Source organism: Lissotriton vulgaris, chromosome 1_1 (genome assembly GCF_964263255.1).
Source record: "Lissotriton vulgaris chromosome 1_1, aLisVul1.2, whole genome shotgun sequence".
NCBI lineage: Eukaryota > Metazoa > Chordata > Amphibia > Caudata > Salamandridae > Lissotriton > Lissotriton vulgaris.
The window spans coordinates 2,024,040,649-2,024,054,641 of NC_141685.1; the positions used below are offsets into that span (position 1 = coordinate 2,024,040,649).

The 13,993-nt window shown below is 41.6% G+C and overlaps 1 protein-coding gene across 5 annotated transcripts in view; it reads left to right on the forward strand.

Moving 5' to 3' along the window:
* ITPR2 (inositol 1,4,5-trisphosphate receptor type 2) overlaps positions 1 to 13,993 on the forward strand; it is a 1,555,333-nt gene that overhangs the window by 1,279,296 nt on the left and 262,044 nt on the right. For all 5 annotated transcript variants that reach the window (XM_086920227.1, XM_086920242.1, XM_086920233.1 and 2 more), the window contains one exon: positions 8,496 to 8,688. In XM_086920227.1, coding sequence (XP_086776353.1) covers positions 8,496 to 8,688 — 193 coding nt within the window. The remainder of the gene's footprint in view (positions 1 to 8,495; positions 8,689 to 13,993) is intronic.

Consider the following 13,993-nt stretch of genomic DNA (forward strand, 5'->3'; position numbering starts at 1 on the left):
TGTGAAAAGATATGACAATGTTTGTTGAAAGGAATACTAATTTAAAATGCTGGAATGTTTGGATTACAGGGAAAAAAACGTATTTGAAGGATGCAAAAATGTCCCTGAAAAGTGTCTCAGTGCTCGGTACCAAGGATGGTAAAGCAGTGCGGGCAAGGTTCCCAGAAGTCCCAAATAAGAGTGGAAGAGACACCACGAAGGAGAAACATTAAAAAACAAATGAAGTGTGCATAAGGTGCACAGTGCATTAGCATGCCTGAAATTCTTACAAATGGGCCTGCTAAAAAAATATCAAATATGTAAACCACAACATGATGGCATAAATTACGAATCCATGATCTTACAGAAAAAAAGGAATTTCAGCTAAATGGCTACAAGTCAGTGGCAGCAAACCGAAGTGTGACTGTTTTGCTGAAGCACGGAATGGCTAACACAACTACCCGCTCTACTGTGAACTAAAAATAGTACTCTCATGAGCAAGCAAGAATAAGTGGAAACCCAAAAGCAAAGTTGTCTTCCAGCCATTGTCTTCAGTGGACACTCTATTCATGCAGAGTCCTGAAGCACCCTAGGTGGCATAATTCATCTTATGGTCACTGCTTCACCTGCAAGCGGTGGTGCGGGTGGGCTCACTGGGTTCTGTTTTAGGCATTTGTGGGTACCATGGGGTCTGAAAAGGTGGTTTTAAAATTGTGTATTGAGTCGATAGGGTTTCTTTCATTGTGTCTTCAAAGTTCAAAATTAAAAGAGGCAAGTAGGCAAAAGGTTATTAGGACTGTTGTCTACATCATGTGGTCAATGTGTTTCTGCCCTTGTTGATTGCAGATAAGGGTTGCAGCATTCGTTGTGACCATTTGGTTCAAAGTTGTTACATACAGTCCTGTGGATTAACACACCACTAATCTCACTTCATCTCTGGGTTTAGGGGTCTCCCTCCTCCATTGGCAACTGGTTAAGTTTGGTAAATGTAGAGAAGGGCTGCTCAAGTCTTGAGCAAACATAGGCCCAACTCTTGCGTATCCTAAGGAAACATTATTGTCAAGCAATACATCAAACATGATCATCTGTTAGAGGTGTCCGCTGTAAGTTTTCTCTGATGAGCAGCTAAGTAGGTAACGTCTTTTCTGGTAGGCCTTAAGAGTGTATGGTTGCAAGAAACAAATGTCCTGATGAGATTGTGTATTAAGACTTCTTGCTACCCAAAATAACCCTTCTTAGGAGGCTTATAATAGCAACAGTTCAAGAAAAAAAGGTTCTAAACACATGCCTTGCAGTTTGCATGCAGCTCCTTGATGATGGTTCCGAGCTCACTGTGCTTATATTAGAAGGATTGCAACCTGTGAACTGCAACTAACAAAATGATCTGTGTTAAAAGCAGTAACCCACCTACCTGTATAGATAAAATACAAATATGTGATCTGCGTATTACACATAGTGCTTTGCAGATACACATATTAACCCTGTGTGTTAAATTATGAGTCAAATCTGAGACTACACAAAACACAGATCTCTTCACCAACCGCATTAACCATCAGTTACTTTATCCACATTATTGTTATCCACTGAGATTTGCTGGGCACACAAAGATCTCTGCAGCAAGTATAACATTTCTTAAAGTACAGCCTTTTGACCAATTCAACCAGATCAGACCTACTGTCACGTTTGTCTTTGTTGCCAATTTCTTTGTGGCTGAGTGTTAAAATAAACTAAATGTATAAGTTGAATGTCAGACCCTCCTTTTCATGGCTCTTCCCCTCGTGACTCCACTTCCTTTCTTTTGCTAAACCTTGACTGCCAAATTATGTGTTCCCGGAGTCATTTTTCTCCAATTCCAGCTCTTATTACGCCAAAAAGTGTCTATAGTAGAATATAATTTACAACCTTTTAAGCGGGATTTACGAAATTCCACCTACTATAACATTCTCTAAATGTATTTTGGGGATATATTCCAGTGATCAGAAATACTTCAGTTTATTTGAAGTAATGCATCCACAGGGCTTCTATTCTTATAATACTCTGCAGGGTAATATGTTGATTTAAATACACTACATTGTCGGTTCGAAGCCCTTTTAGTTGCTCATGTAACCACGATCAAAGAAGGTGGTATTCTTCAAAAGTCCTTATCTGTCCATCTGTGCAAAACTATTGTAACTTTCCTCCTGCTGACCTTTGATTAAAACAGTTAAAGACGTTACATTATCATTGTCTTAATTCTAATGACATATAATTCCCCAATTATAGACGTAATATTCCCACAAACAATCAAATAAAGAATTTACCAGAAATGCATAAAATCAATGTCTTCAATTAAATGCGCCAAGGTGTAATGTTTCTGCTAATTGTATTAATTTAATTTCCAGTTTTAAATGACCTTAAACCCTTCACCTCTTTGAACATAGATTTGCATTCCTCACTTGCATGCTGATGTAAATTGTCGGAACTTCTTTTTTGCTTCTTTTATTTTTCATTGCCAATTTGTAGGCAAACAAGTGCATAAAGCGTTTGACTATTAAGTTGAAAACCTAGCATTACAGGATTGATGTGACCTTCATCGTACGCACAGCACCCAATTTCTCACAGGTTTTAAACTCAGTGCCTTGCAGAAAATTCAGAGCACTTATTAGTGCCACTGCACATATAGAATGGTTTGTGTCATCACAGGTTATGATGCGATCAAGTGTATTCAATGCACATTCAATGTCTTTTGAGGGGATATACTTTTTTATCATATGATCACTGTTCGATACATTTCTTACAGTGGGAATTATATACTATTTTAAAATGAAATTTCATGCTGGTTTAATCTATTGTTTATGCATGATGACCAATGAAGGCATTTTGGTAAGGATGTATTTTCCCTTAGAATTCAAATTTCAGTGTTTTCTGTTTGAGTTTATAGTACAAATGTAGTTTAACTACACCTTTTTCCTATAGGTTTTGTTGAGTTCACATCAAAAAAAGGTCTTGGTTGCAGGCAATTGTTCGCAGAACTAATGTTACAGGACATATAACATATACTTAGAGTGTACTTAGGATAATGAATTGGATGGTTCTGTTTGCTATCTCAGTTGTCTGTTCTTGATTCAGTGGCTTTTCTCCCTGTTCTTTTGTTTGTCCCACCCAGGAGCATTTCGGACTCACATTATTCTGATTGGATGAGTTGTATCTTTACTCTGCATACTTGAAGGGACTTTTTGTTTTATTTTAGTTTAGACGCTCCATGAGAGTGCCTGTTTCCTTACTCTCTCCCTCTTTTTATCTTTGTAAACACCCTCATTACTTTTCCTAGTCCCCGATGTTCCCCATCCCGTTTCCCGCCCTGCCACAGCCACATGTTTTTATATTTTTCTTAATTTTTATGTTTAATTTCAAAGTACTTCCAGGCCACTCTCTTTCTTATTCACTCTCCCTTGCTCAATTCCACCCTGTTGCCCCACTACCCATTCCGCATAAGAATAATTTAATTCATAAATATATTTATTATTGTATTTATATATAAATATACATATGTAAATATGTGCAGGGATGTGGAATTCCTATAGCCCGACATATATTGTTTGGGGTCAAGGGCAACAAGTTTTAATGTGAATTTTGTCCTTGGGACAAGTAGGCCCAACCCCTGCAGCACAAACCCTTTGGATGCCAGTTTACAGCACCACATTGTGGATCAGGGAAGGGCATTCTCTACAATTAAGGTAATATGTGTGTTAAAGCTGTTCAAACTTGTATATATGGTTCATTAACGCAAAGCCTTTATTATTAGAGTGAGCACTAAAAGTAAATGTTTTAAGCTCAGCCTGCACTACTGACGGTGGTTCCAGTATAAAAGTGTACACACATGTTCAAAGTTTAGTAATATGAGGCTCTGTATAATGCACCCAGAATGCTCTCTGATTATATGCAAATATTTGCAGAAGCTTCAAAGCAAGAGTGACGATTCTTTGCTTTCAAAATAAAACGTTCACAAAAAAATGCATGTAAGAAAAGAAAACATTTAGCTAAACTACTGTAAGATTTTAGGTACCGTATCTTTGCGGCATCATTTAGTAACATGTTGATGTTTTTTAGTATTTCCCAAAAATATTCAGAATGAAAAATCAGTGTAACCAGTTTAAATAAGAATATGGAAAACAAAAATAAACAAGCATTGGCAAAGCTAGTGGGTCTGAAATTGGTGGCCAGCCTTTTGGTTTTGTCAAGGCGTGACTTGTTTAGGCATGGTTTTTGTAAAACCTTAACAGCGTGAGAGCTGATGGGTCCTCACCATTCTAACGAGCATTGGCGAAAGCAAAAACCAAAAAAATGTTGGTCTCAGCACACATTGCCACAGCGGTTCTGGGCACTGAACAAAACTACTTTGTGGGTAATGTAATGTGCACTTTTATAGTGCTACTATCACTCCAAGGAGTATCTGTGTGCCAATATGCTCCTTCTAAAAGAGCAAAATACTGTACTTACAGGGACGCCAGCTGATAGACAGACAGAGAGAGACAGAATAAAAAACAAAACAAAAGGTCATGGTTAACGCCAGGCCTGATTAGAGGCCCAATTATTAAAGAAAGTCTCAAAAGTGCATCCATGGTATATATCCTTGCAGTAAGTGCATATGTACAGTTTCCATGAAATCACAAGAATTTACTGAAGGTCGCCAAGAAATAGTACTCCCAGAAAATATTTGTTAACTGCATTTTAGCATGAGCAAATATGCAGGTGTAGATTTGCTCATGTGAAAATCTGAATGTTTTCAAGTTCACTTTTCCTCCAACCACTTTTTTCCCAACCCTGGAAGAAGTTTTAAGTCGTCCACTGTCAGTAGTACATTTCCAACCGTTCTCAGTATGGGAAATGATTAGAGAAGAATTGTTGAAAACCCTTAAAACATGCATGTTAGCAGGTTTGCACAGACAAAAACGGGCATTCCAACCCTGGAACTATTGCTTACGACTACCTTCAGCCCTAGTATGTAGACCTGCCGAAACATAGCTGCATAAGGGAATTGCTAGTATTCAAACACTATTATGGTATGAACCCTGGCATAATCAGAGAGGCTATATCAGAACTCTTATATAATGAGATTGCTGCGTAAATTGTTGCCGCATTACATGGCACAAAGGGGACAAGTAGATTTTGTTACAGGACAAGTAGATTTATTAAACAGCCTGCCCCATGGACAAGTAGATATTTTATTAAAGTCCACACCCCTGCATTATGTGTTTGTACGCGTGCTTGGCAGCTTGCTCCCTTTTAAGCAATGCTTAAGCTTTTTACCTTCTTTCATTTTAATCTACCAGTCTACAATGGCCGTCAGTCATGTTAGATTGGTAAATTATAAAGGGCTACCTGTATCAAAACATATGCGCATGGACCCGTTATGCAGGCATGCAAATGCATCAAGACAAATCCTTATGCATCAGCGGACATCTTACAGTTGATATTCTTGAGTATAAAAGCCATTCCAAGGTTGTCAGCCATGCGTGCACATGCGTCTTGATGCCTGCACTCACATGTAATCATTAAAAAACACTAGCATACCCAATAGCTCAGCATTTTAGAGCTGAAGAGGCGAGATGGTTTTGCCTATGCTTGCCTTCCTTGTTATTCCAAACTAGATGGAAAGCACACATTTTCTTGTTCCTCCCCGCTAGTTCTCTGCCTACCCCACTTGCTCTCCTGTAACTGACCCACTCTTAATGCTCTCTACCCCGCTCCCCGTTCGGTAGTAGCCAAAAGAGACATGGTGAGGACCTGGGGGGCAGATACTAATCCAACCCTGGAGGAATGGCGGAGAGGAATGGATATGTATATGTTGGGGGAGAAGACGACATACAAAGTAAGGGAGGCCCCCAAAAAATTGAAAAATATGGAAGCCATGGCTGACCTATTAGGGCCTGACGCTCACAGATTCGCAGTAGATCGGGAGGGAGGAGAGATCCCGTTGACAGACACTATCCGTTGATGTTGATTGTTTATGTACCAGTGATCTCTGACCTCGCTGTACCTGTAATGAACACAGAAACAAGATGTTTTGTATATCTGATGTGGTTTTGCAATGTGTTTAAGAAAATACAAATAAATACATTCCCCCCCAAAAAATATTGCACCCAGTGGCCACTGGTCATGAAAAAGCCAATTGCCAGCAATATAATTGGCAGTCAATGACCCATGCATTGTCGCTACCCAGGGGCCAGTTGCCAGGTGTGTTATTATTGCCAGTTAGAGAACACGGCATTGGCTACTGCCACACCAGTCCTAGCACCGCAGTTAATTATTTAATTTATTTTAGAGCCATCAATAAATGGTTTAAATCCTACAATAAAGCTGTCATCAGTGGTGTGACTTATGCCTTTCCTTTGGTGACAATACACAGAGGGCCAGATGTAGGAGCCCTAATACCGGTCGGTAATGGCCGAAATCGGCCGTTACCGACCGGTATTAGGGTTTTCATATGTAGGGGCCTATATTTTACTGAATCGGTAAATTTACAGAATTGGTAAAATACCGAATCGGTATATTTACCGATTCGGTAAATCCATATGTAGGTGGCACTCCTAAGAGTGCCACAGGTCCTTAAGAGTCGGTATTTTACCGCCCAATCCTATTGGGTGGTAAAATACCGAATTCAGGTGTGCATGCACACCTGTGCAATGTGACACACAGACATGCCCTTAGGGCATGCCTGTGTGCCACATGGCACACAAGCCCGGAATTGGGGTGCCCCAGGGTGTCAAAGTGACACCCCCTGCACCCTTGCAGGATTCAGTATTTACCGATTCGGTAAATACCGAATAGGTATTGCCCATTGATTCCTATGGGCTTCATGGCCAATAGGAATCAATGGGCAATACCGATTCGGTATTTACCGAATCGGTAAGTACCGAATCCCACCGATTCGGTAATTCTTAAATTCGAATTACCTACATCTCCCCCCTTCCTATTTACCGACTCTTAAATACCGAATCGGTAAAATTCGGTATTTAGGAGTCGGTAAATAGGAATTACCTACATCTGGCCCAGAGTTCCGTTGCTCCAGAACACTACACAGATGTCCCAAATTACCGAAAACAATGCAACACAGTAGGATTCATGAAACCTCCCACCGAAGCAGTACCATGAAAACCACACGGTCTTAAAACATATTGTGAATTAAAACCTGAACATCAAGCTTCTGAAGGTACAATGTTATGTTATGTTAGGTTCTGAAGGTACAATAGCTCACAGTCATCCAGCACAATATCCTTGGTGCAACAACATACTGTTGCATGGTTAAACACTTAAAAGGTCCCAAGGGCAAGACCTATTGGCTATGTCAATGTTTGTCTGTCTTGCCTCTGACATTTTTTATAGTTTTGTTTCCTGTTTCAGTGTTACATACTTTTTGATAATCAAAATAATTTATTTCAGTAAACATATGTAAATAAAATGTCATGCACTCCCAAAACGTCTGCAGGTCGCTGCTATGGTGGTTTTTTTCGGGTGGTATGTAATGTGTGCATTCTGGGCACCATTTAGCCTTTAAGTCCATGCAATATGTATGGGACCATATTTTTTCTAGGCCTATGCATTAATAACGCTGTATAATGTTCGCCTGTTGTCAGTATTTTTCAACTGAGCCTTAAGTTCGGTTGATTTAGGTTGTTTCTCACAGGCAGACAGTGGGATTTTTAATTGACTCCATGCCTATAAAGTGCAGTGAAATCGCCATCAGACAAAGCTGAACAAGCCTTACAAGTGTCACTGAAGATGAGCCATGAGAGTGGGTACCAGCATCGTGATGTGTGGGAGGTGGCCCGGGTCAAGATCTTTGAACCGATTTGCAGACATTACAATGAGGGGCCAACTCCAACTCAGTTTTGGTTTCTTATTTTTTACCCGGTATCCCCATCACACCTTCCCTATGGACATTTCACTGCCTAGAACTGCAGTGCTGTTTAATTGGGTGCTGCTGTATAGGCGGGGAAATGTCCATTGCTAACAATGACGCATCTCACCGTCCGCATCCCTTTGGTACCTGAATGTAGGATATGCTTTCTCTCCTCTGTGCTTAATCTTAGGAGAATAAGTAAACAGCACTGTGTACTAAAAATTAGAACACATAGCAGATATTGGACCTAGAGGTGAATCACCGCTGTCAGCCCAATGGACTTTTAATACACCCTAAAGATGGTTCAGTGTGCCACGTGTGGCCACTGCAATGACACAGAAACTCCCCAAAAAGAAATTCCCCAAGTATGTTTAAAGTTGGACTTTTCTTCTAAAATTTCTGACAGCTGTTACTGCGTGCTATTTTTGAAAAGTTGGTTTAATTAATGTTGATTCTGTCAAAGATATCTATGGTGTGTAAGCACTTAAAGCAGGTGCTAGTCGCACTCCATTCTTGCACTGTCCTAACTTTTTTAATGTCCTTATCTGTTAGCGAATCGAAACTTGTGTGCTGGATTTGATGCTTTGAATATGAAAATAGTCTAATATCCGCTTTTTGGGTATGCATTTTTCAGATTGTTCGCCACGATAGGACGATGGAGCAAATTGTCTTTCCAGTGCCAAACATTTGCGAATATCTCACGCGAGAGTCAATGCGCCGCGTTTTCAATTCAACAGAAAGAGATGAACAAGGAAGCAAAGTGAATGACTTCTTCCAACAGACTGAGGATCTGTACAATGAAATGAAATGGCAGAGGAAAATAAGGAGTGAGTATCAACATTTGTACCTTATACAAAGAAAGTACCACATAATGTGACTCTAATTTCTGGCGTAGTCTGGTCCATCAGAAAAAGGTGCTGTATGGTTATGCAGTGCAAAAAGTAGAAGGTACTAACCATTGGCCCAAGGCGATGCTAAAGGTGCAAACCCGGTGTTAATACGTGGTGCAAGTGACACGTGGAGTCTCTTCCAAGTAGATTTTATCATGTAAAGCTTCACAAATGTTAAATAATCGAACAAGACTATTTTTTGCCGAAACATGCTAGTCCATACAACACTAAGTAAGAAATGGATTACATTATATAATAGTGTTTGCAAACCAGTTGAATACACGTAATTATATATGTTTTCTATACCTCAAAATAATTGTGTGTTTCAGAGTCAATTCATGTTCTGATTTTATGTATTATTCATGCATATGTCCAGTGATCTTGTGGGCACTGGATAGATATAAATCTTTATTTCCACGTGTTCTGGCAACAAATTAAATCCTATGCACCCAAATGTAAGTTTTGAAGTGCACCAGTAATATGGGAAGCGTCCCTATAAAAACGTTTACTAAAAACTGGGGGTCTGTCCAAGACTCACTTTGTCACTCCTGTTTATGTGGGGAAGAGACTCTGTCGCATATCCTTTTCGTCTGCCCTGCATACAAGGCGCCTCGCAATAAATGGCTCAAGCCAGTTTGCGCCAAAATGGGAACAAGATCGTCCCAAATGGCTTTGCGTATTATAAAGTCTGATACCAGCGAAGTCGTAGTGGTGGCTATGGCAAAATTCTGGAGCTGGACATGGGCCATAAGAAGGATCAGGATGCAGAGTACCACGTAACTTTGTAATTATGTATTTATGTAATCATCTTAAACTGTATTTCCATCTTGTAGCAGGGCTGCTGAGTTTGATGTTCTAGGACTTTCTAATATGAATAGGTTAATAAATGCCTATTCCCTGCGAATTCCGAGTTGCATTTAATTGTGGATCTATCTTTTGGTCTCGACCCTACTCCCCCTTGATGATAGAAATTTTGTATGTGCTGAGATAAGATTTGAAAATGGTTTTTATGGATTTTATACTGATATTTTATATGGTCTTTTTGTACTTGTGTCTATTATGATTGTTTATAATCGAATAAAGACTTTTTGAACATGATGGTCGCCTTAAAGGCTTCCCAAAGTGTGCCGGCATCATCCACTGTGCCCACATTTTCTTCAAAAAACAATTCAATAGCTTGGTGGATACACTCCCTTAAGGCTGATACCAGAAGAGACGAAGGCTGTAAGCGCCATTGGAATAGTTGATGAAGTCTAGACCGGATGTTAATATCTAACAGCACTGGTGCGTGGTCGGAAAGCGTGCACAGCATATGTCACTCCCCAGTAACCCAAGATGCCATTGGCTCCGAGGGGATCCAATAGTCCAGCCTGGAGCATGTTTTGTGGACAGCCGACATGATGGTGCCCTTTCTAGTATGTGGGTGTCTGTCTCTCCAAATGTCTCATGTGAAATCTATGCATTATATCATGTATCACTTTGGTCGAACGCTTACCCTGCCACGGGGTGGTTGCACTTCTATCTGTGTTAGGATCCAGATATGTGTTTAAATCACCACCCCATAGTCACCAATTCTGATTGCAACTGATATTTTAGTTTTGAGTAGAAGTCAGGATCGTTGATATTTGGGCCATATGTGTTGCTGATCGTGAGTATGGTTCCTGCCAGGTTCCCCTGAATCAGTGTGTAGCGCCCCGGATGGTCTGAATCTGTGGAAAGTAGTTTAAATGGCGTCCCTTTTTATCCAATATCTTCACTCCTCTAGCATTATTAGAGTATGAGTCGGCAGCCTTTGCCATTGCCCAGCGACCGCTGATTCTGTCCTCCCCAGCCTGTGTCAAGTGCATCTCCTGCAGTAATGCTAGTGGCCCCTGGTGCCTATCAAGGTATGTAAACACCTGCCTGATCTTCTTAGGATTATTCAGTTCCCACATGTTCCATGTCAACATTCTAATGTCACCCTCTTTGAGCCCCACAGATTATGACAAGAGTTCGACATGTATGCACTTGTACAGTGGACGGTAAACATGAATCCTATGATCTTTTTGTACCATTTGTATCACACAGCTGAGAAAACCATGACTCCCCCAATCCCTCCCACTTCAGCATCCCATTCATGCCAAAGACATACCCCACATAACAGTGCAAAAAAGAAGAAAGCAAACCTCGGGGGTATCTCCTTCATGAGGGGCGGCCAGGTACCCTTAACCCACCTGCAAGCATGTGTAGCCGTTCCAAATTACCTTGGATCCTTCCACTTACAGTTCTCATTGTTTAGCCCACTAGCACTGGCTGCATATAACTAACAACCCCTGACAATATTAACATAACCGTACATGAACCAGACCCCTGTGACCAATGCCCCCCAAATAGAACATCATGCATTATGAAAATGAGCGCAATATGTTACCTTTCCTTCCCGCTAGGCTCGCCCTATAAAGGAGGCACAAATGTCCCCAGCCGTGCGCCCGCATTATCCAGCTTCTGCTTAACCCCTTCGACACTCATGACGAGCTGGGCTCGTCATGGTGTAGCCTCCTCATACACTGATGACGAGCCCAGCTCGTCAAAAAACAATATAAAATAGCAATTCCCAGCACAGGAGGGGAATTGCCTTAGCAGCCATGGAGTTAAACAGGACATATATGTGCGCACTATCTCTGTGTTGTCCATAAGACCATGCACTAAACTTACATTAGAATTAACCGGACTTCCAACCCTTGTAGCCTCGCAATTATCCTGATGAAAACCCCCCGCATTTCCCCGATACCATGATATATACCCAGAATTTCAGATATGTCATGTGATGCACCGACCTCCCTCCAATCACAAATGTGAAAAGACTCCCCACATAAATGGTGTCTAGTACCAACAAGCATGGGCATAGCCAATAGGTCTCACCTTTGGGACCTTATAAGTATTTAAATATGCAGCACAATTTCCTTGGTGCAACATCAACTGTTGCATGGCTAAACACTTATAATGTCCCAAAGGTGATACCTATTGGCTATAAGCAGGCTCTATTAAGAGGGGGTGATCTGGATTGCTCAAAAAAGGTGTCTGTACCGATCCGACCAGAACTCACAAGGAAGAACTGCATCAAGGAACAGAAGACTAATTAAGGTCACTAGTTAAAAATGCATTACAGACAGTTAATACGCTTATTAACAGATGTTCACTAGCAATAACAATTAGGACAATTTTCTTGGAAATGGGTATGCATGTCCCTATCCACATGAATATTTTCATACACTGTGCTTCTCAAATCTGCAAGGTGTTCTGGTACCCTAGCTGAAGTTTAAGGCAGTGCGATAAACAAACACAAAAATAATACAAGAGGAACACCAAATAGTGTGCAGAGTTAAACGCTTCCAGATCTAATCAAAAAGAAAATTATAGCAAACTATTCAGGAAGTAGCGCACAACGCAGACAATAAAATACAAAACAGCTCCAGGCAAGCCCAGGAAGGGACTTTCACAACAGACGACACGTGCTGCCCCTCCCTGCTCTCACCTACTCTTGGCTTGGTGTTACCTTGCCCTTCTACTCCCACCACCGCTGTAATTATTGGGGGACTGCTTGCTTAATCGTGCCCAGCGTTAGAGAAACGTCATGCTTGCCGTACTTTTATGACGCGCTCATATACAGAAGGACGGGAAACTCGTTTTACTATAAAAATCGAAGCGGAAATACCACAGCAGGGTAACGAGCACAAACCATCTGGATGCATTGTTTTCATTTGCTGGGTTAATCGAGGATGTGCAACTGGTTTTGTTGCTAGAGTATGATACAGTAAACAGGCCGCTTTTGTGTCACTTTCAAGTTTGTTTTTAAAAGAACGTGTGTTCGTATTTTACATACACGCTGCCTCCAGTCGCATTAGCAGCCTGGGGCCAGTGCCCCAGCTACTTTACTTCTGGCCCCTCAGAGAGCATTTAAACAATTACAAAGAATTCAGGACTCGAGATAAGCCTGCATGAGGCAAAGCTGTAGATGAAGAAACTGAAACAAGCACGACCGCAAAGGAATGTCAGGAACGCAGCTCATCCGGCTGCGCTGCTGTTCGCTCCCGAGCTCCCTAGGCCAGGGGAGTTACCGTTTGGAGAGAAGGCGGGACATGCACCCGCCTTTGGCCAATTGCGTGCTGTCTTTCTTCGAAAGATGCACGCAAAGGCCAATAGCCTGTGATAATAAAAAAACACGAGCGTGTGGTCGGAGTTGAAAGCCCTTACTAGAAGCCTCGCAGAGAAGTGCATGCACGCTGGCTCAGGAGAGACCTAAAAGCCTATGCCACAACGGTGTCACCAACAGAAATATATGCATCATAATGCAACTGAGAAAAATTCAGTGGCCACAATTGCTCACATAACACAACACCTATACAATGCAACAATCTCTGAGTGCTAGGTCCATTACTTCATGTCCAGCCCCTTAGCGCAGAGTCAAAATGTTCATTTAAACACAATTTGAGAAGAACAGAATCACCTACAGTCCAGCGTGGTTATCCGTATGTCTATGTAAGTAAGCCCCCACCTTCATCGCCTGCAATCAGGAGACCTTGTATAGGCCAAACTCTTGTGAGTTGGGCACTACCTCACCTCCCACCAAGAGACATTGGGGAAGAGTTTGTAGAACATCACCATCTTTAATTCCTCTGAATCCGATCTCGCTGAGCGTGTTGGTGATGTAGCACTCCTTGTTGCCTTCCTTTTCGCGTGCACTTGTCGCAGGAAGTCTTGCGCTACTTTGGGGGATTGAAAAATCTTCACCTTGCCATTCATCGTAACCTTCAGTCTGGCGGGATATAGCATGGCATATGGTATCCCCAGCGCTCGCAACTTTCTTTTCGCTTCCGTATATTCCCTGCAGGCCATCTGTACCGCCAGCGTGAAGTCAGGGAAGAAAGAAACCACATTGCCCTGATAGCACATGTTCTGCTTTTCTCTTGCGAGTCTGAGGACCGTGTCCCGATCTCTGTAGTTTAAAATCTTTGCAACGATAGGTCGCGGTGGCGCACCAGTGGGTGGCCTGGGTGCCAATGAACGATGTGCATGTTCCACTATCACAACTTACAGGACCTGTTCTGCTCCAAACAAATCCTTCAGCATGCCCTCTACGTAGTCCTTCAGACATCCAGTGTTCGTGCTCTCAGGTACTCTCATGATACGTAGGTTACACCTTCGAGAACACGCTTCCAGGCCTCATTTTTGGCCCTGATGACCTTCAACAGCTTCTCCATCT